The sequence below is a fragment of the Spea bombifrons genome, chromosome 2, assembly GCF_027358695.1.
Source record: "Spea bombifrons isolate aSpeBom1 chromosome 2, aSpeBom1.2.pri, whole genome shotgun sequence".
NCBI lineage: Eukaryota > Metazoa > Chordata > Amphibia > Anura > Pelobatidae > Spea > Spea bombifrons.
The window spans coordinates 15,098,506-15,124,294 of NC_071088.1; the positions used below are offsets into that span (position 1 = coordinate 15,098,506).

At 37.5% G+C, this 25,789-nt stretch overlaps 1 protein-coding gene across 2 annotated transcripts in view; it reads left to right on the forward strand.

Moving 5' to 3' along the window:
* Positions 1-25,789, forward strand: part of CADM2 (cell adhesion molecule 2) — a 616,782-nt gene that overhangs the window by 531,113 nt on the left and 59,880 nt on the right. For both annotated transcript variants that reach the window (XM_053456894.1, XM_053456895.1), the window contains exons 6-7: positions 719-889; positions 20,400-20,490. In XM_053456894.1, coding sequence (XP_053312869.1) covers positions 719-889; positions 20,400-20,490 — 262 coding nt within the window. The remainder of the gene's footprint in view (positions 1-718; positions 890-20,399; positions 20,491-25,789) is intronic.

Genomic DNA, 25,789 nt, shown 5'->3' on the forward strand with positions numbered 1-25,789 from the left:
CCTACTGGTAATGTAAAAACAGGTTTGCATAGCATTAACTGTCAATATTGCATCCAAAATAAAGTGGGATTTGGGTACAGCAACAGTATCTGTGCTTCTGTTTCTTGCTTGGTTTAGTCCGTCTGCATTCTCAGTAACCTGTATGTTTGTTCATGAACACAGCCATCTAGACTGTTGTATCTCATCATATGTTTTCAAACTGCAAGGTGTACTTAAAGATGTCAATAAATAATTTGTCTGGTAATCCATCTGAAATATTACATTTATCCAGATAACTGGAAAAAAATGATATTCACTTAAGATTCTTATTCGACTCTCTTTAACTATTAAGTCATTATTGATAACTACAGGGCTAGATAGGGGCCAAAATAAGGCAATGGCCAAAAAAGTGACCAATGGCCACTAAATTATGTACATGCAGCCATCGGCTGGATATACGCTACTCTTTTACACTGCCATGTCTATTTAACCTTAACTCACACGATCTGCCATTAGAGTGACTCTAAATATAGGTAGCCCATGCCATCAGGCACCGGACCACCGGGAATTTTCCAGATGGCCAGTCCGGGCCTTACCAAAAAACTGAAGAACATATAGGTGCATTTCATTCTGGATTATAGAATGGCAAAGCGTTATGATGCTATGGAGATTGATTACCATAAAAATACATAATTTCAGTCATTCTAAATCTTCTCTGTTTTTTTTTTTCTCTACACAGGTGTGAAAAAAACCCAACAAAGAGATAGTAACGGCAAGACATTCACTGTTGTAAGCATCCTGGATTTCCGAGGGGACCGCAGGGACGATGGTGCCATCATAAGATGCAGGGTGGACCACGTGTCTTTGAACTCCACACCTCAAATAGCAACTCAGACACTAGAAATACACTGTGAGTATAAAATAGATTTAGATGGGAATAAACGATACTGCAATTCCACTTTTGAATGAAATTTCAATTTCTGATATCATCTAAAGGCATTCATATGGAAAAAAAATAAAGGGGCACGTTTTAGAAGGCCCAAGATATACATCTTGTATTCTTTCATCTAAAACTGCAGTAAAGTAATGCGCATATTTTTGCGCAGGGATAATTCCATGTCATCCTATACCGGTTGTCACCTATGAGGTTTTTGTCATGTAAAATGCTTTATAAAATTTGCTTACATGTGCGTTATTTGATACTAGTCCTCAGCAGACCGTTGTCCATAAAAATAATCAGAGTGTATTTTTTTTCATTCCTATTGATCCCGTCGATTTATCTGAGGAGCCCTGCGGGTTCATTTGGTCAAGGGGAAGGTTTCTTCTCAGTAACATTAAAACTTTCTTACATTACATTTGAAGAAAGAGAAAAGGCCCAGGCATTGTGCTGGATTCAGTAGGATTTTAATTAAATTTCTTTGAGAGATCTCTGGCATTAAATCCACTATTATTAATCACTAATCATGTAAATATTAACGTTTTGCTAAACATACAACCCAAAATTTCTTCAACTATTTAGTAGGCTAAGAAAAAAAAAATAATGAAAAAATATATTGCCTGTTATTTCCAACAATAGCGGTGTCAAAGTGCATGTTTTTAATAAAAAAAATAACTTGTTCATTTACATAAAATGTTAGTATTTTGACCCACAGGAAAAAAAAATTATATTTTTCATGGGGTCTGTAATGCAATTTTAGTTATTTAACCTATTGGAAAATGGGCATTTTCACATTGTTAGCACTACGTAGAATAACTGGCTAATTAACATTTAGGTTTCTCCGCGCATTGGTTTTCATTATATTCCTGAGCTTGTTAACTTTTTTTTTTTTTGAAATTCTAAATTGCCATAGGAGGTTTCCACATTTTTTCACTGTACAATTCAACATCACCCCTTAAAAATAAGAAGGGTTAATTGAGGTCATAGCTGGAATACTTTAAGTGACTGGAAAGAAAATTTGCACTTTATTTTTGTTAATATACTTTTTTCCCCCCTTGTAAATAATTCACATCATTTCTGTTATTTTCTAGACCTTGTTATGACACTGACATATTTCAGGAAAAAAAAGTTATGATGGAAAGTACAAAAAAACCCAGAACTTATTTAAAATCTTCAAGATGAAGGATATACTAAAATAGGTTTTGAATTTCTACAAATGAAATCAAATTTCCGATGAATAAAAAAAACTAAATTACTGTCAATTTATCTAGATGCATAAATAACTAGAATGCTGTATTTTCTTGCAATGGACGCCAGTGAATGCAACCGAATAGTTTGTTTCAAAAAGGGCAGCTAATTTGTAAGGCATTTGCTTTCATGTGCGTATTCCCTTAAACCATGCTATGGGTGAAATCATTTTAAAAAAATGTATCAAAAGTTTGCATATTCTATGTTTTTTTCAGCACTCAGCCCCGTCTCCCTGCACTGCAGGGGTGCTACAAGAATCAAAGAAAAAAGCCTGTCAAGTTAGATTCATTCCTTGCTTTGTAGGATTTGAAATCTGCTTGCGAGATATATAGAAATACATCTTTATGGAAAATAGCGCATGTACAGTTATTGCTCTTAAATATGTGGCGAAAATATTTTAGGTTCACTATTTGTTTGTCATTTATTTTATTTTATTTTTTAACAAATAATTTCAGTGTTATGGTAGACGAGAACGCAAATATACAGTCTAACTGTGATAATATTTTCATGATAATCTATTGCCAGACTGCACAGGAGCAGAATAATGGTGTGAATGGCCATGTGTATTTAAAAAGGTTGTCCTATAGGCGTCCTATAGTTCCAGATCCAGGTTGTCCTATAGTTCCAGATCACCTGGGATCAGTCTAGGTCTGCATAGATTCGTTATTCTGTTTTCTGGTTCTTGCATGGACCATAAAGAAACATAGAATCTGATAGCAGATAAGGACCATACGACCCATCCATTCGGCCCATTTTCAGATGTAAAGACTCAGAACTTAATCAACGCTTGGTCTTGTCCTAGATTCAGGATAGCCATATGTCTATCCCATTCATGTTCAAATTCTCTCACTGTACTAGCCTTTACCATTACTGCTGGGAAACTGTTCTGCTTATGGACCACTATCTCAGACACACTATTATACCTGGTTAATATGTCAGAATGTAGTGAGCAGGACATAAGACATCTATACTGGTGAAGCCATAGGTCTCTGGGTTCCCCACTAAATCAACTTTTTACATGGAAGCCTTGATGCTCTTTGAGCAGCACCCTAGTGATCCGTGTATTTGAACACAGTGTGTAGTAGGTAGCCCCATGATGGGATGCATTTTGAGACCCCCCTGCTGCTGCCGGTTTAATAACCTTGTGTCTTGCTTTTTTTGAATGCCTGGAGGGTTTTCAACAATCTCATAATCTAGACTTGCCTGGCAAAACACTCAAGCCCCTTTATTTATTTCTCCTTTCAAAGCATCAATTCTTTATTAACTATAATTCTTCAGCTGGATTTGTACACATGAGTTTCATAATGCTGTCAAATCCACATAATGTTGTGAAGCATTGAGGAGTAAAAAAAAATGATGTGCTCGTTTAGTAAGGATAATGGTGAAAAATAATGTTCACAGGTGATTTAAGGACAATTAAAAAAAACAAAAAAAAACTTTTGGTGTATAGGGTAAAGCTGTGCATTCGGATTCGTACAAATTTTATGTTAAACAAATATACCAATTTCGTGCATTCGTATTAACCTCTGATAACGATGAGGGTCCCCAGCTAAACAAATAGAAAACAAATGGCAAATAATAATGTTCCTGGGTAGCGTTTATGACAGTTGTCCATTTATGCCACCAGCAAAATCTGTAGTAAAACAATTAATTATTTATTTATAAATATTAGTGACAAAATTAGGCAATGGACTGTGTCAAATTCCTATGTAGGGTTATATATATATTATTTTTTTAGTTTTACCAAGCTACCAAAAGCACTGCCAGCACTGCCAGCACTCCCCAGAGCAAAGATGGACAGGAACATCTATTTTAGGTCCAGAATAGTGAATGTCTACTCTTGCAGTAGGAGTGGGTTTTATTCCACCTTGTGCCAAACTGGAAGAATATGTTGTTGATGATGAGAGTGTAGGCACACATCAAGGTGCAAGTTATGTCATAAGGTAGGGAGCCAAGGTAAGGTGTAAGGGCATCTCACCAATTCTGATATAAATCAACACCTATGTACACGCCGCAATGCAGCTTTTCTTCAGGGGTACTGGCAGCACTATCGCCAACAGCAAACCCAGAACAGCTGCCACAACAAGCAGTAGCTGCCAGAGCAATTGTCTTGGTGAGGCCTCAGCCTTCTCTAAGAGTGTGACTGCTTCCCAGAGACAGGTACGGGAGGAACTGCACCAGTCTACGATAGAACACTTTGGGGCTTTCCATGTCAAAGCAGCAGTCAGAGAAAGTGACATGACGGCTTGGTCAGTTTATAGCTCTCTGAGATGCTTCCTATTCCATGATTAATAGGGAAGCCTCTTGTCGCACCAACTTCAACAGAATTGTAATGGCTTCCCTTTATCAGTCTTGTTGTTCGTAGAGTGTGTGAGATGCAGCACAAAAGGGGCATGCTAATGGGAGGAGCGATACCAATGTAAATACACTAGACCCACTGGAGCATCAGCCATTTGGGCAGAGGCCCTTGATACTTTGATTGATATCACCCAAGCTCCCAAAAGTCAGATAAGGTAAATGGGGGGGGGGGCATAAGGCTTTTCTGGAGGCAGAGTGCCCCATGATATGGCTTTTAACCCTCTTTATGCCACTCTGCCTCTAGAAATGCCTTATACCCCCTATATGCCACTCTGTCCCATTATATGCCTTTTAACCCCCTATATGCCACTATGTCCCATGATATGCCCCTGGCATAGAGGGGTATAAGGCATATCATGGGGCAGAGTGGCATATAGAGGGTTAAAAGGCATATCATGGGGCAGAGTGGCATATAGGAGGGTATAAGGCATATCAGGGAGGCAGAGTGGCATATAGGTGGGTATAAGGCATTTCTGGGGGCAGAGTGGCAAGCCTGGGGGCAGATGTTCATAACTGGGGGGGCAGGTTGGCAAATAAAAGGAAATAAAAACATGAAACATATTTTTCTCAATCAAAGCTTTTAGTAAATATGAAAAAGTAGTTTACATGAATTAATAAAGAAATAAAAGTTTCTTACAAGAATATCGTGAAGAATAATGTGATCACTGTTTTTTTTCCACTGAATGAAATGGAACTTTTTCCATCTAAAAATGCTTGCAGTAGCAAATGTTTTGATCCCATTATGTGTAATGTATTTAATTTATTAGGGCCTTTTAACATTTTTGCTTTCTGGCATTTTAATACAAATAATGTGATAAAAGAATGTTTTATAATTATTTATATGGCAAAAAGTGTGACTCGGGTATGTATTAGGGGTGCATGTGGGTATAAGAGCTCGACCGCGAGATAAACTATATGGGGCTGGTCTCCAAATGTTTCCAGGGCTGCTTTTCAGTCCCAGTCCGGCCCTGCTTCTGGGGTGTGGCTTAGTGAGGGCTAGCCACTCATAGCATAGAATTGTATGGGAGTAGAATTGGGCGCGAGTGGGTACTTATAAATGCTACTCCCCCACCCTGGGGAAAAAACTGCTTGACCAAGGGACACCTAGAGAGTTGCCAGGTCAGACAGTAACGGCTCTATACAAATCCCATTCTACCTGGGAGGCTTTCACTAACAGAACCACATGGGATTTCCTCCCTCCTCCTCCTAGTCCTAGTAAATGCGAGACTAACTTCTCCCATGAAGGCCAGCAGTCACTGTCCTCTAGACCCTAAACATGCTGGATGTCGTAATCTCTGAAGGTTTACTAGAAAAGCAGCACAGATATTTGAGAACCTATTAATGTTTCTTTCTGTCTCACATGAAAATTAGGTGTACCCGGCAGCTGATAAAATAGTTATTTTCTGGGAAGGGATTAGGCATTGCGCAGTGCCAGGACTGGTGTTGAATTACAAACAGCTCAGAAATATCACGGTAAACTCCTAGATTCGGTCATGTATAGGATATAATAGATCTACAGGGACGTTCCAGCAGTGTAGTATAATTGTAGTGTAAATAAGAAGCCTCCATACGGACAACAGATCTCTTACACACACGCAGGTAATACCCACGTGGGACCCCAATCGGGTGCCGCTGCAACGGTTCCCCTCCGGAATCAGCAAAAAAACAAAAACAAAGCTCCTGATCAGTTACGCAGCTCACTATCTGATTCAGGAAGTAAAGAAACGTCATGACGCAGATACTTCCGTTAAAAAACTTTATTTCGCTTCACACAGCGTAGAAGATGAGGAATTGGCGTAATCTTATGTATTTTGCCCATAATTATAGTGTGAATTGCATATAAAGAGGACATGTGATGCAGAGTAGTAAAAAAGGAAAAAAAAACGAGTAGGTATAGCCCACTCATTTCTGTTCCACTTTTACCACTTTGCATCAAAATATTTTTTATGCATAAACCCCATTTTCTGGTTACAAAAGCATTGCTGTTTTCTTGACTGTTATTTAACTTTTTAAACTTTGTTTGTGTTCATGCACAGATAGCAGCTCGGATTTTGCAGAACATTTTACTCTCTATCATTCTCTCGGGTAGTTCCGGGGATAAATAATAAAAAAGCCGTCACAATCTGTTTCTTCTGTAATTTTTCATTTCAGGGGAGGCCCGCAATGCATTGTAGGTCATTGTACTGCACAGCAATGTATTAAAGACCTTTCCGCTATGAAAAGGGCTAAATACTATTTGACATCATTTATTTCTCAAACATATGGGTCATCACGCATTTGGACTCAGTGGAGAAAGAAACTCTATAACACGCGTTTCCTCGCTTATTATTCTCTATGTAATCAAGCTTTTGAAACAGCACTGAAGGCATATCTGTAATTCCAACTGAAATTTGTGATGCTGTTTTGTAGTTGATTTACACCCTACTCCGTGGCTTGAAAGTGCAGTTTGAGGCATAAAATAGCTTTTAGCAGAGAACAGAAAGTAAAAGCTAATTTATAGTTGTAACAACCTGTTTTGGAGCTTAAAGTGGAACTCCGAAAAGGAGCACACGTGATAAGAAGCCATGCCGAGGTTATCACTCTCCTTTTAAAGCGTCAAGATGCACCTTAATACGTTACATGCTTGCTAAAGGATATCGAAGAACCATCATTCGTCTAATTGTCTGTATTTGTTCAGGGCAATACCGTGAACAATGAATTATTTCCAAACCCAGCAATAGAAATATTTTTTATTGAAAATGCTTTACTGTGTGGTAAAGTACTTTTTAAAAAAAAAAGTGAAGTGTCACATCACATTTTAGGGCTGGACTGGCCCTTTAAGGCCAGAGGCCGGCAAATGACACCAGTGTGATTGACGGCTGGCTACGAGAGTCCGCGTGTTACATTTTTATGGCTGTGCAATGTGTGGACCGGTATGACCAGCCGGTTGTCGCATATTGCTGCACACAGTCTGCTGCTGGAGCTTGTTCCTGCCTACTGCCCTCTCAGGAGAACTGCTTCCTCACATCTTTAATATTAACTAAAGTAATTTATAAAACTTGTTTTAGTGTATTTATTTTGTTGATATTGCTAGGAAGGGGGGGTAAGGAGCAATGAAGGCACAGAGCAGTTGCGTGGGGCAATGATGGCACAGACCAGCTGTTGAAGTTGGGAAGCCTGAGGCGATTGTTCGCACCAGGGACCCCATGGTTTCCAGTTACGCCCCTGCAAGGACCTCATAGACCTCCGCGGCAAAAATGCCACCCCAGGCCTAAACCAGAACACGTAACTGATCCTTGAGGCTGTAAGCTCCTTGTCTCACAGGAGAACATAGTATGAAGTCAGCTCCTTCTGACTATTTACTTAATAAAGCAAAATATTGAATGAAGCACCAGATCTGAAAGTGTAAACTAGAGAGAAAGATGCTAATTCCCGGAGGAACTGAAGTTAAAAAAAGCAATGTGATACTAAAAAGGTAGAGATCTGTTTGTTTTCCTGTGCAGTTACTAAAATAGTAATGTTAAATGTGCAATCAGCTTGTATATTTCTGTCAATGCAAATTGTTATGTTATCGCCCATTTTGCATCACTATAGCACTATATAAATGAATAAATATATGTATGGGCGTGTATATATATATATATATATATATATATATATATAAATATATATATATATAAAGCATAAATATATAAATTGATTTTTATTGACACTTATATACCTTCAAATTGTACTTTTTAAGTAGTCAGTCCCGATTTTGGACCAAACCCCATTTCTTTGCTAGATGTGCAGAATGTTTATCACAACTGTACATCTCACAATAATTAGTATAGAAACATGCAACAATGCATTACATTTATATTTTCTTTCTTGTTTAAATGTATTAACCTTAAATTAAGAAAATTGTTTTTCACATAAATATTTAGCAGTCTTACCAAACCTTATAAGCAAATGTATTACTCAGAACATGTATTCTTACATGCTGGGCCTCTCTGCATAGACCTATTGATTCAAAATGCCCCCCATTAGGTAAGACAGACCCTCTTTCCCCTAATGTCCCTTTTTATTCTAGGCGCAGAAGAAAGCTCATCCATCCCCCCTATTGCCCTAATATAAAAATGGCTGGTTAGTACAGGCAATAATATTACCAAAGTTGATAGACGTATCTACTCATTCAATAAAGGTGTTGCCAAGTGGGATGAAGCACCAGGTCTGTTCTGGACAGTCCTATATGAAGTCTGTCCATCTGGAATGTGTTTAATAATGTATAGAGGCCACGTGAATCTGCCAATAGTTGTTATAGTCCTGTTTAGTATAGGTTCAATGTCTTGTATGAGCCTAGCACCAGCTTTATCAATCATGGTTACCTGCATACGAAGCTTCACAATTGCTCTTTGCATTCTTTTCTCTTGAAAAGGACTACATCTGGGAGGATGAGATATATAATTACATATGGTTCATTTTCTTTAATCAGGTCCTATACAGTAATTATTTAACTAACTGCCACATACCTGTTTCATATATCATGTCCGCTGCTTAGAATTTAATTATCCAGTGTTAAGTCTTAACATTCTCATTAGTCAACGTAATACCATTTTTTATGTTTCCTTAAGTTATTCTGTTTGATTAAAAAATCATTCCTTTGGTTTTTAAAGTATTTTTTTCTTTTTAAAGTAATCGATCATGAGAAATTAAAAACACACCTTTAATATGTGATAAGCTTTAACCCAGGATGTCATGTATAATAAGCTGCAATCGTGCCATTCCTAGGTCATTCTGGCTACTCCCTTTGCAGTCTGATGTGTGGATGTTTTCGAACCAGCAGGTTATGTTCTGTCGTCTGCTCTGAAATGAGTCACTGCTGATTTATTCGTCTGAATTGTGTAGAGACAGCATAATTCTTTCATGCAGACTTCGTTACTCCCCTTGAACAGCCTAAGCATAGGATACAGTAGGCAAGCAGGAGAGAAAAAACACTAAATGTAAGCAAAGTGGCATAGTTGAGCGCTATTTTACATTTAAAGGGACAGTATGCTCTACCAGACAACCACACTAAAGATAAAAGCATAATTACATTTTTTAGTATATACCTTTAAAAAACAATAAACAAAGAAAACAATAATGTGCTTACCTTAAGTAGAAGCTGCAGCTGTCCTCTGGCATCTAAGGTTTCTTGTTACTGATTGGCATACATTGAAACTTTCTGGCTGCAGCTACCCGGAGCTCCTTGTAATGACCTAGAGAAGCCGCGCTTTACCCAGATTCTCCAGGCAAAATCCTGAGAGTTCCCAGTTATGCTGATTGGCTGCTTGCAAACGTTTTATAAAATGACTGTAGTTAAGTACCCCTACATTAATTTAAATCATTCATCCTATCATTATGACTTACACCAAAATCAAATCTGTAGTTAATTGACTAGTTTTATAATGTATGACGTTACCAAGCGTGATACTAAATAATATTTGTTCTAAGTTCCATTGACTAATCTAAAAAGGTTGACCCTTGGAGAAATTGCATGCTATTAGAGATGTGACATCACATTTTGTACTGTGGAGGGGTAAAGAATGGAAAATGCTGTCATGCTGGACCTATCTTAATACTTACTTGAGAAATCTTCATTCTTTCACACACTACAGCACCATATCTTGGGTCCATTCTTGCCAGTCCACCATTAAGGGAGAATAGGCACTCCACGGGAAACCCGAAATCCTATAACCAATTGCTGCTTAGCTAAATACTGACTGTGAAGCTGTGCACCGGATAATGTGAAGTTTTACTCTAACTACATAGAGTAGTTATTTTTATCACAACTTCTTAGGGTCTTATAATTTTTTAATTTAAAATCAGTATGACTGATGACATGTTAATGTATGCATAGTGTTTTTTAATAGTTTAGTGGAAGCCGCAATTTACAGATGGGCATGGGGACCAACTGGTTATTTAACATAAGTAATATTCATTGATAATTCAGCCAAAATCACAATCACCAATTATGGAACTTTAATTTGCCTACGAATAGTGATAAATTGCGGTATTTAGGACTGTAATTTCCGGTGAAAGCCAAGAGCTTGCTTTCTGCTATCTTTGCATGTCTTAGCAATAAGTTTTTTTTTTTAAATCGGTTCCAATAAGTATTTTCTAAGTATCTGCAGAATTAGTTTTAATTCCCACTAGCTGCTGAAATCAGAAAAAAAAAATCCATAAGACCAATGAAAAATTTCCAATTTCCATATACAAGGAAGAATTGTGATAGTTTTGAAATAATATATACATATTTGAAATATTTAGTATAGGTAAGGATAGTTCTTTTTTACGAGAATCATAGTTTTTTTCTGCTGATCTCCAATGTGTCTCAAAGGTATCAATGACAATGCTATATAAAATACATGCCCCAGTCCTTTGCTGAGAAAGTAAATGTGACCTGGGTATACCAAAGGTGGTGCTTGGCACATGCACCACCAAGAACTATTAATAACACCAACACCATACATGCACCACGTATGCACATTTCCTGTCCCATACAGAAATTGGAGGATTTCTTCTCTGCTTATCCTTTTGATGCCCCACAGTTGGGCTTTAAGCTACTTAACCCATTCCTAGCAATACCATTGCTCCCAGTTCCCATAGCACATACACGCATACTAACCGTATCCTTATACTTATCAGGCACCTGGAGCTAAATCACAGTAAAATAATTCGACACCTCCACCAAAAAAATAATAAAACTAAATATATACTTTTTATTTAAAAAAAATCATCTAGAAGATGAAAGTATAATGCTACAATCTGCATGTTAAAATGAGATCAATTAGGTTAATGATGGATGAAGATAAGAAATTAATGATTAAATGGAAAATAATTTAAACTGCTGCTCCATTTGCTTCAAAAATCTCTCTCTGAAAAGTAATAGGACTGGCTTCCTAAAGGTTAATTGTGTATTAATGCCCTGTGGATGAGACTTTTCATTATGAGCCACCTAATAAAAATACTTTTAAGGATCAATTAGTTCCTAATATTATCATATCCATATCCATCAGAGTTATGTTTATTATTTAACCATGAATCCAATGGAGGACATATCTATAACAAAATGCTACTTAAATTTTTTTTTTCATTGTCATTAAATCCCATCCTATTGTATTGATATTTAAAGGTACTTATTAAAGTACTTGCAATACTAAGAATAATTTTACTGTATTATATTGCACTTACAGCTATTGTCTTTGATGTTATAAAAGTATAACTGATACTATCTCTGTCCTCTGTTGGCACATCCATCATTGTGTGATTATTGGTATCATTAGGTTACACAGAGGGCTGGGAAGTCATCATTCTTCTCCTAGGTAGTGACCCTGTGCATGCTAGATTGCCAGAATTATAATCAAGGCTCTTGGTGTCATGTCACATCCACTTCTGGAAGCACAAGGAGGCTCAGGGTCATTGTCACTTGCTTGTTAAAGCCCCTTCCCCCCCACCCTGTGGGACTTGACTCTTCTCCATTAGGGTCATGGCACTGCAGACACGAGATCAGATGTTTCCTCCGGTAGTCCGGTAATGCTGCTATGATTCCCAGAACATCCAGCCAAACACAGAAAGTTACCAAGTATAAGTATTGTTTCGAAAAAAAAATCTGAAACTCTGGTCAGGACAGCAGGCATTTGGAACATAGACCTCGTTGTCAGGATAATCCTGATTAAATCAAGACTGATGGCAACTATGTACAGTTAGTATTTATCTTTTCAGAGGGCTACATACCATTAAATGTCTAGTGACTACGAGATATTTTTCTGCATAAAACCCAGTGCTGTATAAAGTAACATAGATAGTATTGATTGAAACCTGCTGTATGTTTTTTGTTTCAATACATTTCCTTTATCTGCTGACCTGGAGGCGGCCATTGTTGTTAGTCATGTGACTTTCCCTGCTCAAATATCACACTGATTAGTTACGGCAATGTTAATGACGTCTGTCCCCCCCCCCCCATAGACTTTAATTAACCAGAGTGTCCAATTGGGTCAATAAGACTCGGTCATTCTAATACTCACCACAGGAAGCATTATGTCTAGATGTTTGCCCAGTAGATTGGGCTACGGTAATAGAGAGAACACACAAATTGGCCAATACGCAACTGCATGAAAACATTTTTATATTATGGAAAAAATTGTTTATAAAAGAAAACGGCTCAATATTTTTTTAAAAACATACGATTAAGAATAATAAAAAAATAGGAGCTCCGTTTTAAGAAACTTACTTTAAGGCTGCCCTCGATGAATTTTTCAACATACAAGGAAAGGGAACCTTAAAACAAATACTGTAACATTTGCTAAGTTGGTGTACTTTACCTGCATTTGCGCTGTGCGGCTGAAAACGTGTCTATCACGGCATAGAACGATCTCCAGTCCTGTCTGTTTTCTGCCACATTTGACTTTTTCAGTGGTTTATGACACTGATTGCAAGGTTTAGTATGCATAATTGCATATGGGTAGCAGTTCGGGGCAGTGTGGATTTCCCAAGCAAAAGTAAACACATATTAAACCCGCGTAACCTTTTCAATGTGACAAACGCTTATTAGTATAAATGGTTACTTTTGCTGACACATGACACTTTATTCCAAAAATATAGACTGCTACCGGTAGCGTTCTAGTGTTCGGTTCCTCCGCCGAGATATGTCTTAATACATTTTTTACCATGGCAAGCACATTTAGAATACCTTGGATAATGGCAAGGCAGCAAACACGCTGACATTCAACATAAACATGTACAGAGGCAGGGTAGACTTGTATATTACTTAACGATGCACAGCGGATGTACTCTGTCAATACACATAGCGACGCCGCTTAGATATTGCCCCTGAGCCTTAGCGTTCTTACATCTCAGGTTCTGGTGGAGAGGTTAGTTTCTTGGGTCATATTGTACACTGATTTAAAGGTGTTTTGTATGTTTTGACTTTTTTTATGTAATGTTCACAAATATATATTTTTAGAAGCAGAAAAAATCCTCAAATTAGGGGTTAAAAAAAGTTAGTTTTTTTGCGTATTATCTGTGGGTCTGCTTAAGGCTTGACCTCTCCACCTTCTCCGGTCTCACGATGGAGCGCCGGGATATGATGTCATTTCCCAGAGTTCTGCATGTTAAGGGCACACAGTTCCTTTTGTTTCATCCTTTGGTGGAGCTTAGCACAGTTCTCCACAGAGTGAGGGCAGGTTGGAGGGATCGGAGACCTCTCATGTAACCGGCCCAATGAACAGCATGATTGCCCAAGCATTAGCCAGAATACATCACTGCCAAGCAGCTCTCCAGTATATATATAGCCCATGGAAACAGGATCAACAGCAGATGCCCCGGTGGGCCCTCCATAACTGGCCAAAGCAGGTCTGAACTGGCCATTTGGCAAATGGGGCAAATGCCTGGTGGGCCAGTGAGGGGCCACTCACCTCTGCTGTCACTTATGCCACTGATCCGGTACTTTAATGCGCAGACAGGCTAGATAGAAGAGCATAGCGCATGGCCATACGTATCCAGCTGGTGGCGCTGGCCTTAGTATGCCAGGGCCCTTTTTTATTCCTCATTCCAGCACTTTTGTACTTTAAGTGTAAGAGTGTTCCCCGTGAATAAGTGTCATTTAATATGCAGTTGTTGTTCTCAGCATTTCTCATTAATGTTAATGTAAATTGTTTTTCCACCCGCATTCACTGTTGTTATATGTGGCTGAACAAATACATTTTTATTTATTTTCTCTGAAGTTACAAAATTGTCGCCCGATTACTGAATGATATACACTCCTTCTCAAGTGAGAAACAGTATTTATTCATCTTCTCTTGCGTAGTGAGATGTATCCAGCTCTTATGAGAGGTGATGAAATACAATTTACCAACCATAGTTCCTTCACTTGCAAAAAAAAGATTTTTAATCAGGAAAAATAATAATTTGAAACCCATACTTGGCAAATTATATTTTATTTGCAGAATATATTCTTGCCTGCATTTTTTTTACTACGTAAAATTAAATGCCAGCAATGAATTTTTATTTTAGATTGCCTCAACACATTATTTTTATTGAATTTATGTAAAAAAAAAAAAAAAATTCCAGAGACAGATCTCTCTTATTTACAAAGATACTGCACACCATAAAAGACATATGGCTGCCGTGGCGACAGTCTGAACATCTGGATTATGCAGCATTTTGAACCAAATGCTTGATAAGAAAACAGAACAACATATTTTCATGATCAGCCATTTTAAATCAGAAGCACGGTCTAGCAGATGCAAAATGAACAGTTCCAAAAAAAAATTTCCCTCTGGAAATATATATCTCTTGAAAAAGTGGTTTATCCGAGAAACTATCCCTGTTGTAAAATCCCATTTAACCCCCTCTTGGCACCTTAGAGTAAGTGTTTGTGACCGTTCGCAAGCAAATGTGACAATGTAAATATAGAAGTGTATATACTAATAAAACTAAAAACTTGAGATTTGTTTCACCAATGAGGAGCTGGAAACTGAAAATACTTGCTGACATCATAATGCATGTGATGATATGCATAAAATGTTATGTGCCTCAAAACAAGCATCATGTCAAGTGATTTGAACACCAAATACTCCTGTAAATGCTGCTCATACTATATAATGCTTCAAAAATACTTATCTGAGTTGATAGCTGACATTAAAATCTATAAATATTGATGCATACTTTCCAACTGGCCAATTTTGTGTAAATCTGCTTATATGGCAGTCAAAGGTTTTTTTTAAGAAAACCTTTCTCTATCTTAAGCAACCCAAGGTATTAGAAATTACAATATTTTTCATGGGCAATTTTCACTTTTTTTAGTTGCGTTGAAGACGTATGGGGTCTTGGGGCAGGGGTTCGTAGCAGCAGTCTAGGCACAGTTCTGTGAATCCAGTGTTTTTATCACTATCTTCCTCTGATCAACCCTGTTTTTTGTATCTGCCAGGGCACTTGGGTTTTATTCAAGGGGTGGAAAAAACAAACAGAAAAAAAATAAGAAATCAGGTTAGTCTCAGTAACAGCCTTTGAGATAGCAACAAATCCACTTAAAGTGCTGGATCGATCTTTTTAAATATTGAAATAAAGGTTACATTATATCTTTCACTTTGGGCACACAATTACTTCATCTACCGGGGATACGGAACATTGGGAAACAAAGTTTAGTATGATGATAAAGTTATCTTTATACACGCAATTAAAAATAAGTTAATCTTTTGAGGTTTGCAATGTCAATACATGGTCATTAAGCTACATTAAAAAAAAGACAGAGGCAAGGAGATAAAAGGCCACCATGTTCATTAAATATTGTAACAATTTATTTGAAGGTTAACAAACTGTAATAAAATCTATAAAGCAATTTATGAAATATATTAGCTTGAACTTGCCAACTGATGAGATGGCTGGGGTCCTTTAGAATATTGACATAGATAAAGCACCGACGTAACATCCCCTGCATGGTGGATATTCTTCTGGACACTCACCAGAGACCCAGTCCATGGTAAGTCTTGCATCTGGCAAGTTGTTAGCCATATCTCAGACAGCTAAGGTTGGCAAAGATCCCTGATCTCAAGGACCCCAACACTGAATATGAAATAAAGAAAAATGGGGGCAAAGTATATTGTGGTGCGTTATCTAAACCCAAGAGCCCAAACATCACTACCTTGACTTCATGACTCTGTATCTCCCATGTAGTCATGAAGACCTTTTAATACTATTTACTGGTTTGTTATAAGCTCACCAGCTCGTGTCTAACATTTTAATTTACATATTTTTTTATTTAAAAAATGTTAGAAATTCAATTCTAACTGGAACTTTTACAGCAAACATATGTTTTTACTTTAACCAACAGATTATAATAGCAATGACAACGTTATGTTCCGGCAAGCTTGATTAGGTTATGAGGGGGGCTCTGCTTCACAGCTTACCACCTGGATCCACTTACCCTTGTTAGTGCATGCAAAAATATAAGCTCAGCAGGAAGCATTTCAGCAGTTTTTAGAAGAAGAAGAAGAAGATTAATTTATGATCAGATTAAGTAATACGCTTTGGAATATTGTCCATCAGAAAAAAACAAGCAGACTTGGTAGTTTCCAAATGCAAACTAGAGTAATCAGTTAAATGTCATTACAAAAACAAAATATTTCAAATAGTAACTTAAATTAAATTACGGTATATTGTGCTCTTTCGGAGAACAATTATTGTTTGCTTTGTGTGGAATTGCCAATTGGAGATATGGGTTAAAATAGGCTTGAATTGCAGGGATAGGTAGCTTCAGGGTGGGACAAGGGGAGCTGGGGGGCAGTTTGCAGAGACATAGTGATTTCATGCATTAGTGTAAAAATGCAGCATTTACACCCTAACTAGATCCTATCTGTGGTTCATAGGTTGTGAGAATGTATGTAAGAAAGAACTCTATACTGTCCTTGGTGTGTTTTACTGCCAAATGTGTTTTGGAAAAATATACTCAGAGACCCCTTGGCAATTGGACTAAATGTTGCCATCCCTCTCCTGGACCTTTCCATTGGTTTCTATTGTCATTAGCATACCTGGGAACTTTGAAATAAGTTGACCTTGAGACTCTAAATGGCCCATCATGAAGATTCTAATGGAGATCTTGACTTCTCATTATTTACTTAAATAAGTCACCTGCATTCAAGCAGGAATATCAGCCATTACATACTGATAGCAAAAGCACCAGTTGGTGATCCCAGCAGTGTAAAATAGGAAGGAGTTTGAGACCCTAAGACTCTGGATCAAACACTGAGAGTTCCTAGGTATGGTTCTAATACCACCATGTCAGAGGGGTAATACACTGGGGTATTACAAGGTTATGCCTGGTTTGTAAGAATGGTTAATAGCAAACGTAATCATGAGATATCAATTAGAAAATCATTTTTGCGCTATGCTAGGATATGTTATTGTCTGTATTAAATTATAATCGACAAATGAATTGCTTTAAAGAGCATCTTTAATTATACCTTCTTTATTCTCTTGTGTAGATGCTTTTTACTGTAATATGTACCTTAACCCTAAATAGCACAGTGTAAAAATAGACCACATTTTACATCTATTGTGCATTTTAGTCATCATCATCATCATCATACCTGTCTCCCCACGTTTCAGACTGGAAAGGTATATTATCTGTCAGTTTAGAATGACAACTGAAAGTCGAGATGATAAGATGCCTTAATAGTATGTCTAAAAGTTCTCTCTCCTATTTATAAAGTTTTCAAGTGATTCTGACACTTACCTATAAATGTTTAGGGGAAGCGAACAAGTTTTTTTCTGATGTAGGCATACTTTCCTTCCAAGGAACTCAAGAACCACATGTACTCCTCAATGTCTAATTAGGGAAATGTACCAGTCGTTGATGTATCATGCACTGTTCTAGACAATTAAATCCACAGGTGGTTGAACACTGAGAACGCTGTCATTGAAAGGCCATGTCTGTTAAAGCTGGGTGAATTATTACTCTTTCATTTAAACATATTTCTTTATCTTTTTGCATGATTTGACAGAAACTGCTGGCAAAATAGTTCACTATATTGTCATGTAACTTCGGTAATTAAGGCAAATTGTTTTTAAGCACCGTTGTAAATTTCGAGCTAATTTGCCGTTTTTATGTGATGGAAAAGGAAAAAAAAAAAACTAGATATCTTTTTGTCATTTACGTATTGTGTTTTTGTCATGAGTTTAAAAAGTTGCAGTAAAAAGTATCTGGAAGTCATCATCCATGCGCACAGAAGCTTACACGGCGAGTTCAATCCTTTTGAAAGAATAATAGTAAAGAGCTTTCTGCACATTGTGCTGCGGTTTACGGGATACATTTCAATTAAATAAATTCCCATTAAAATATCTTTTCAAAAATAGTTGCTCCCCATAATAATAATAAGATTCTGGTACTGCCAATATTTAAAGAGTCTCATTTCAGATTGCTTTCGATCATATCGTGGAAACGGAACTACATGATTGTGAACAATTCTATGTTTCCGAAAATAGCAAATAGATCCCAGAAATGTTAAAATATCATACAATAGTTGACGCTAAATATAAAGGAAAGTTTTATAGTTTTATCGCATGTGTGGCAATTGCCCTTTAAGTTGAGTTTTGCCTTTGAGTAAACTGTTCATTTATGGATTAAACCATCTAAAACATGTGTATATATATATATATATATATATATATATATACCGTATATATATATATATATATACATAAGAAACTCTGTACACAGTGTTATACAGGCCAATGCCTGGGTGCAGTCTCCAGCCAAGAACCATAAAGTGGAATAAATAGGGCACAGCAGGACTTTCAGATCAAAGAATTACATTTTAATTATAGGTATGAGGTTTATATAAAGCAACTCAAGGTTTTATCAAGTGTGAACTATTAACGTTAACTGATAGCGTTAAGACAAAATAAAATACCTATGACAATTTGTTTTATATTGTCTTAACATTTCTTTAGGGCGTTGACAAGACAGTAAATAAATTACACTTTCACATTTAATATACCTAATAATATAGGTTTAAAAATGCAAGACATTAAAAATCGTCAACCTAAGCTTTTACCACCGGAAGTGAGTGCTTTCATTTTAAAATGTTATTAGAACAATTACATTTATCTGTAATGGATGGTTATTTCTCAAGTTTAGTTTAGAATAACTTCTAAACTCATCAAAGTGGAATTAGTATATTTTTGAGAAATGAATGCATGTAAAACGTTTAACACTGTGCTATGAATATGAGTTACCATCCTCTTCTTACGTGCATTAGCTGGAATAGTCTCCAAAAAATGTATGAGCAACTTTTTATTGGCAACCTATGCATTTGATTAAGTGCAATTAATTTAACAGTGACTCTATAATTTGATTAGAATAGGCTATATTTTAGATGTAATGTTAAGGAAGTTTGACGTTACTGAGAGATTGGTAGGTAAATGGAAAAGCCTCCCAGCAGGTAGAGGCTAAAACGATGAGGGAATTTAAACATGCATGGGATAGGTATAGATTTGTCTCTAAGACAAGACCAAGGAGTGATTGAGATTTGAGTCTTTACAAGCAGACTTGATGGACCAAATGGTTCTCATATGCCATTAAATTCTATGTTTCTTTGTGAATTCAAATAGATAATGAGTAACTGTAAAGGCAAACTAAACTTGATTAATATAACAGTTGCTCTTATCCTGTTTTCTATCATCAAAGCCGCTTTGCAGATATAAAAGATAGCTATAAACACAGCTATAAATCTCCATTGTCCCAGGTACTCTTTAGTAAATTGTAAGCTGCATTTCTTGTTGCTGTTTAATATTTACTGCAACTATTTCCTTTTTACTTCCATCGAATATTTGATTTTTGTATTTCATTATGTGAAATATTTAGTCTTTAAAGCGTAAAGTGCATTATGCATCTCTGTTACCAGTGGAGGCCATACCCTTCTCAGAGAGCATTTTCAGTAAATTGCTTTCAAAGACACCATGGTCCTCCCAAAGGCACTAGTCTCCAGAAAGTGCCGTGAATGCCACGTTTGTGTTAACGGTAGTACAAGGTGTGATATTGAGTAGAGAATATATGGGCCTCGGGCATTGGAATATATACTCTCGGTTCTGGTGATGACTTGTTGACATTTGTGAAATCTGTTAACATTAATTGAAAAAAACACTCTTGTTAGGAATGGAGAGAGAAGAGAATCTGAAAATGTATTCACAGATAGCTGTAAAGATTAAATTTGAGTTTAAGTATTGGTAGAAAAATACTGAACCATCTTAAACATTGTATGAAATATTTAGTTAACATTTAGTGACGTGTAAACAAAGTAGAAGGAACCAGTGTCAAGCTACATTTCGTTGTTTAATTATTTTTAATTGTTCCCTTCTGTGTTGTGTGATTTGTTTGCAGATTATCCAACTGTTAAGATCCTGCCCTCCACACCTCTTCCACAGGAAGGTCAACCGCTTGTACTGACCTGCGAGTCAAGAGGAAAACCTCTGTAAGTCAATTAAACAAGCAAACACTATTTATATTCCCTGTGTTATATGCCTGTTCTTCTGTTTCTGTACATGTCTTGATTTTATTCTTTCTTTTATGTGTTGAAGTAATCTGATGAGCTAGGAAGCTCTTGGAGCATATCCTTGTTATGTGGCTAGGGAAGATTGGTCTTTCACAGTGACATCAAACATTCTTTTCCTGAAGTTTCTTGGAACAATTCATCTGTAAAGTTGTCAGGAACTTTCTAACACCGAGAGACCAAAACCTCCTTCAGAGTTTGTTTATCTCACACTGTAGCTAAGGCTTCCACAGCCACTTATTCCTATTAGTCATCATTTTTCAGGCAAAAAATTAAATAAGAAATCATTAACATTCCTACGCTTTCTAATTTTGTTTATACAACTTTACTGATCATTTCGATCTGAAATGAGTAGTCTTTGTAATGGTATTGTAGAATTTATATCAGAATAATTATATCATATTCTCTCTGAGAAACTAAGTTTAATTGCCATTCCTAGTAGATGTTTTAGAGGTAATTCAACAAAATGTTGACATTTCACTTATTTTGAAATATTAACACAACTTTTTTTTTTTTTTTTTTTAATTATACTCAGCCCCCCAAGGGCATACCTGCTGATTAAGTGCAGATTTAAAGGTTGGTCTCAAATGATATATGCTTTAATGCAGATTTAAAATAATTACATTTTGATGGAGAGCTTTGAATACAAATATGTAGCGACATGGGATATATCATCTTATGAGACTGAGGAAAAACCTTGAAAAAGCTGCTACGTGAAGTATTATAGCTAAGCTGTGTGAAATGGTTCTGAAACGCTCAAAATAATGTCATATATTCTATTAGTGTTTCATATACAACTGTGATTTCCATGTGATATGGAACTTACATTTTTCACATTAATTACTGGTTATAGTGGTTACATTGTGGTTACTGAATTCTATCTAATGCTATTTTAGAATTCACAAAACTCAACCTTTAACAGGTTTTGGGAGTATAGGTGTGCAACAACCAGGGGCGGGCTGGGCCGGGGGGCAATTGCCCCCCAGGCCGCCCGAAATATAATCTAAACGGCCGCTGGGTGCTGATGCCGCCGGCCGGCGCTACTTTAATCCGTTTTTTTAAAATGTAATATGGCAAGCCGGATCTGCTATTAAATGAAAAAAAAAATAGTATTAAAGCAGCGCCGGCCGGCGGCATCAGCACCCAGCGGCCTTATGCGATGGCCGCCAAGTGATGGGAGCAGCGTGAGGGGTGAAAGCTCCGCCCCCTCGCACTCACCTTTCACCCCTCACGCTGCTCCCATCACTATGCGGCCGCTGGGTGCTGATGCTGCCGGCCGGCGCTACTTTAATACTTTATTTATTTATTTTTAAATGGCAAGCTGATCCGGCATATTAAATAAATAAAATAAAGGATTAAAGTAGCTCCGGCCGGTGGCATCAGCACCTAGCGGCCGTTTAGGTAAGTTTTCCAGCAGTCTGAAAGGTGAGGGGTGAAAGGTGAGTGCAAGGGGGCGGAGCCACTTCACGTGACTTGCCCCCCAGGCCTTAGGCTGCCAGCCCTCCCCTGGCAACAACTATTCCACTTTTGAAGCTTTTGTTGAAAGAACTGTTTCTCTCCAGAGTTTCCACCTCCAGTAATGTCACAAGACATGTGGCTTATGTCGCTAGTTTGAGGCGGTAAGTAGAGTTGTCACCTGCACGCGACACTGGTGTGGAGATATTCAAAGTTCATTCTTCCTAGTGTTTGCACTCAAGGAAGAACCCATAGGTATTTTTCCATGTCACCTGCACGCTAACCTGTACTGTATGCCAGGTAGGGGCTTATTCTTTTTTAGGCAGACAGTTCCAGAGGCAGCAGCCCCTGCTGTATAATGGAGATCTGATCACCCTAATGGGCTAGTTGGGCAAAACAGATATTTCTCTTAAAACCATTCCATTTATATAATGGAGGCTGGTTGCTGTCTATGTAAAATGAATAGATTAAAAAAAACCTCTAGATTATGCTTCTTCTGTTCCTGTGGTCAAACATGAGGACTCACAGATTGTCTATATAATGACATATATATAACTTAACACTATACATCAAACCATAAGAGGATAGTGTAAATGATGTAGGGTAACCCTAGTTGACAAAATTAACCCAGACAAAATGAAATATGTTTTAATTAATATTTAGTACAAAGTGGAGAAAAAAGAAAGAAAGATGAATCCTTATTATATATGAAAAACTCCTGATGCTAAAATGTGGAAACATTCAAATTGGAAACATAAATTCATAGAAAATAATAACAAGCTGTATGGTGTTCATTCATTTCTGTTTCTTACCCTGTGATGTAATAGTATGACTTGACCTGGCTTTGATATTATTAAGGAAACACCAACAGAATTCCCACCTCACCATGGTAGTTTACTTATGAGCCAATCTAAAACCACTGGTCATAATCCCAAGGAAGTAATCACTAGCAAAGAACACTTTACAAGCTAGGGTTACACGAAGGTATCACAACAGGAGACCAAATCTGAGATATCAAGCAGAAACAATAGTTGACAGAAGAACACCAGAGTTTAGGTCACAAGGGGAGGTCAAATCAGTTCAAAGGAATTCTAAGACACATTCCCAGATCAAGACACTGGAATTAATACAAGAGACTATAAGTAGTTGAATGGCAATCCACCTCTCCGATAAAAAAATAGATTAAAACATCTAATTGATACATTTTATCTAAGTTAGAGTCTAAGCCAATGTATCTGCAATATGTGTGAGGATTGCTATTCAATTACTTACAACAGATTTAGCCCCAGATTCTAATCCCTGATACATCTAGGCAGCTCCAATATATCAGGAACACTGTACAGCCAAACGCAGGTTAGAAAGTGTGCTGCATGTATTGTTGTGAGATGCCGTTTTGGATTATTTTCTGGAAAATCACAATTTTGCATCCAGTGAAGATCTCCACAGAACAAGAAGTGTACAAATACGTAGTCTCCTAGGCTTGGCTAGTACAGAGACAAGTCTATCCCTGAAAAAGAGGTTTACTCGCCATTTAACCCCTTAAGGGCCAGGCTGTTTTTTACTTTTTGTACCCTTTGGGACCGAGGCACTTTTGCGGTGCTCGTATTTAGATGTAATTTTCTCCTCACTCGTTTAGTGTACCTACACAAGTTATATATTGTTTTTTTTCAGGACAAGAAGGGCTTTCTTCAGATACCATTTTTGTGATCATATTATCTAATTTCCTAAAAAAAAAAAATATATATATATATATATGATTACATTTTTTTTTTAAGTGAAAAATTAGACACCCCTTCTGTATTTGAAATGCTTTTACTTTTTTAGCTAATTTTAGTACTTGCTCATAATAAGAAACTTTATTTTTTTATTTTATTTATTTAAATCTTTTTGGACTTTTTTTTTACATTTTGCTGGAACTGGATGGTTCCTCTGATGCATAACAATTTTTAAATGTTATCACTTTTTTGCTTTTTTTCCATATTTTTTTAAATTATTTTTTAAATATTTTACTAATCTCATTGTTATTAGAAAGCTGGGCTCCATTGACTTGCATGGTTGAATGCAGTACCTGTATTTAACCTCCAAATCCAGCCAGAGTTCTCAAGAGGGTCTGGAGAGACCAATTTTGTTATTTTTTTTAAAAGATGCACCGCCGTCTTGCGGGTGGCAAAATCACTCACAGTGGCGGTGGTCACAATGCGTCCTGGGGTGAGTGTTCGGTGTTGCTGAATGCCTCGTTATCCAAGCATTTCAGTGACACCATTGGAGTTTAGGAGGCGATCGCCTCCTAAACTCCAATGGTGTCACTGAAATGCCTGGATAATGAGGCATACAGTGTATGGCGGATGCTGACGCCCCGGGGAGGGGCCAGGCATGGCCCCTGATGCCGATGTTGCTGAATGCCTCACCATCGATACATTACGGCAATATCCTTTAAGCTTCTTTAATAAAATGACGTCATCACATGACCGTTTTCGCGTGATGTGCGTGACGTGCCTGACCCGTCAATGGACGTTAAGGGGTTTATAAGGCGATGTAACAACTTCCTCTTCCAAATAATATCACATATGCAATAACTTTTCATTTTTCTATTTGGAAGCAATACAATGGTGCCAAACTATAGCTTTGTTTTCCCATGAAACATGGCTATGCATCAAATCCATTTTTTTCTGTTAAACTTTCACAGTCTCACTGATGTACATATACATATTTTTGCTTCCCTGTCATGGCGCAATTTATCATAGTCAATTAGCTGCAGTATTGCAGAATGGGATTAGAAGTAACATTTTTTCCTGGAACATTGTATGGTTACTTTTGTAAACAACATATATCTCAAGTATCATTGTGAATACCACCATGATATATTATTTCATCGGGGAAACACGCTTTTCTTTTGCAAGATTTGCTATTGATTCTCCTTGTATCCTGTGATATGTTTTGAAACATTGCAGCATGTTAGAATGTCAGATAGAAAGGTCACATTTGTATGCTTTCCCTTTGAAATCCCTTTCAATGATTCTTGCAAATGTGTGGTTTTACTTGTAATACAATGCAATGTCTAATCCATTATGTCATCTATACCCAAGAAAAACAAACACAAAGAAACATGCTCTTTTGAGTTAAACATTTGAGTGCTAGGAGTAGAGACACATTTTACCTAGTTAATATATTATCTACACCGATCAGCCATAACATTATGACCACCTGCCTAATGTTGTGTAGGTCCCCCTTTTGCCGCCAAAACAGCCCTGACTCATCGAGGCATGGACTCCACTAGACCTCTGAAGGTGTGCTGTGGGATCCGGCACCAAGAAGTAAGCAGCAGGTTCTTTAAGTCCTAAGTTGCGAGCTGGGGCCTCCATGAATTCATCCTGGTGCCATGATGCAAAAGGAAACGTGGTTCATCAGACCAAGACACCCTCCATGGCTTGGTCTGATGAACCACGTTTCCTTATGCTCACATGCCCGTTGTGGGGGCTTTTGACAGTAGGAAGGTGTCAGCATGGACACCCTGACTGGTCTGCGGCTACGCAGCCCCATACACAACAAACTGCGATGCACTTTGTGTTTTGAGACTTTCTGCCAGAACCAACATTAACTTTTTCAGCAACTTGAGCTACAGTAGCGCGTCTGTTGGGTTTGACCACACAGGCCAGCCTTCGCACCCTTACGTGCATCAATGAGCCTTGGCCGCCCTTGACCCTGTTGCCGGTTCCCCGCTTTTACTTCTTTGGAACACTTTTGGTAAGTAGTGACCGCTGCAGAC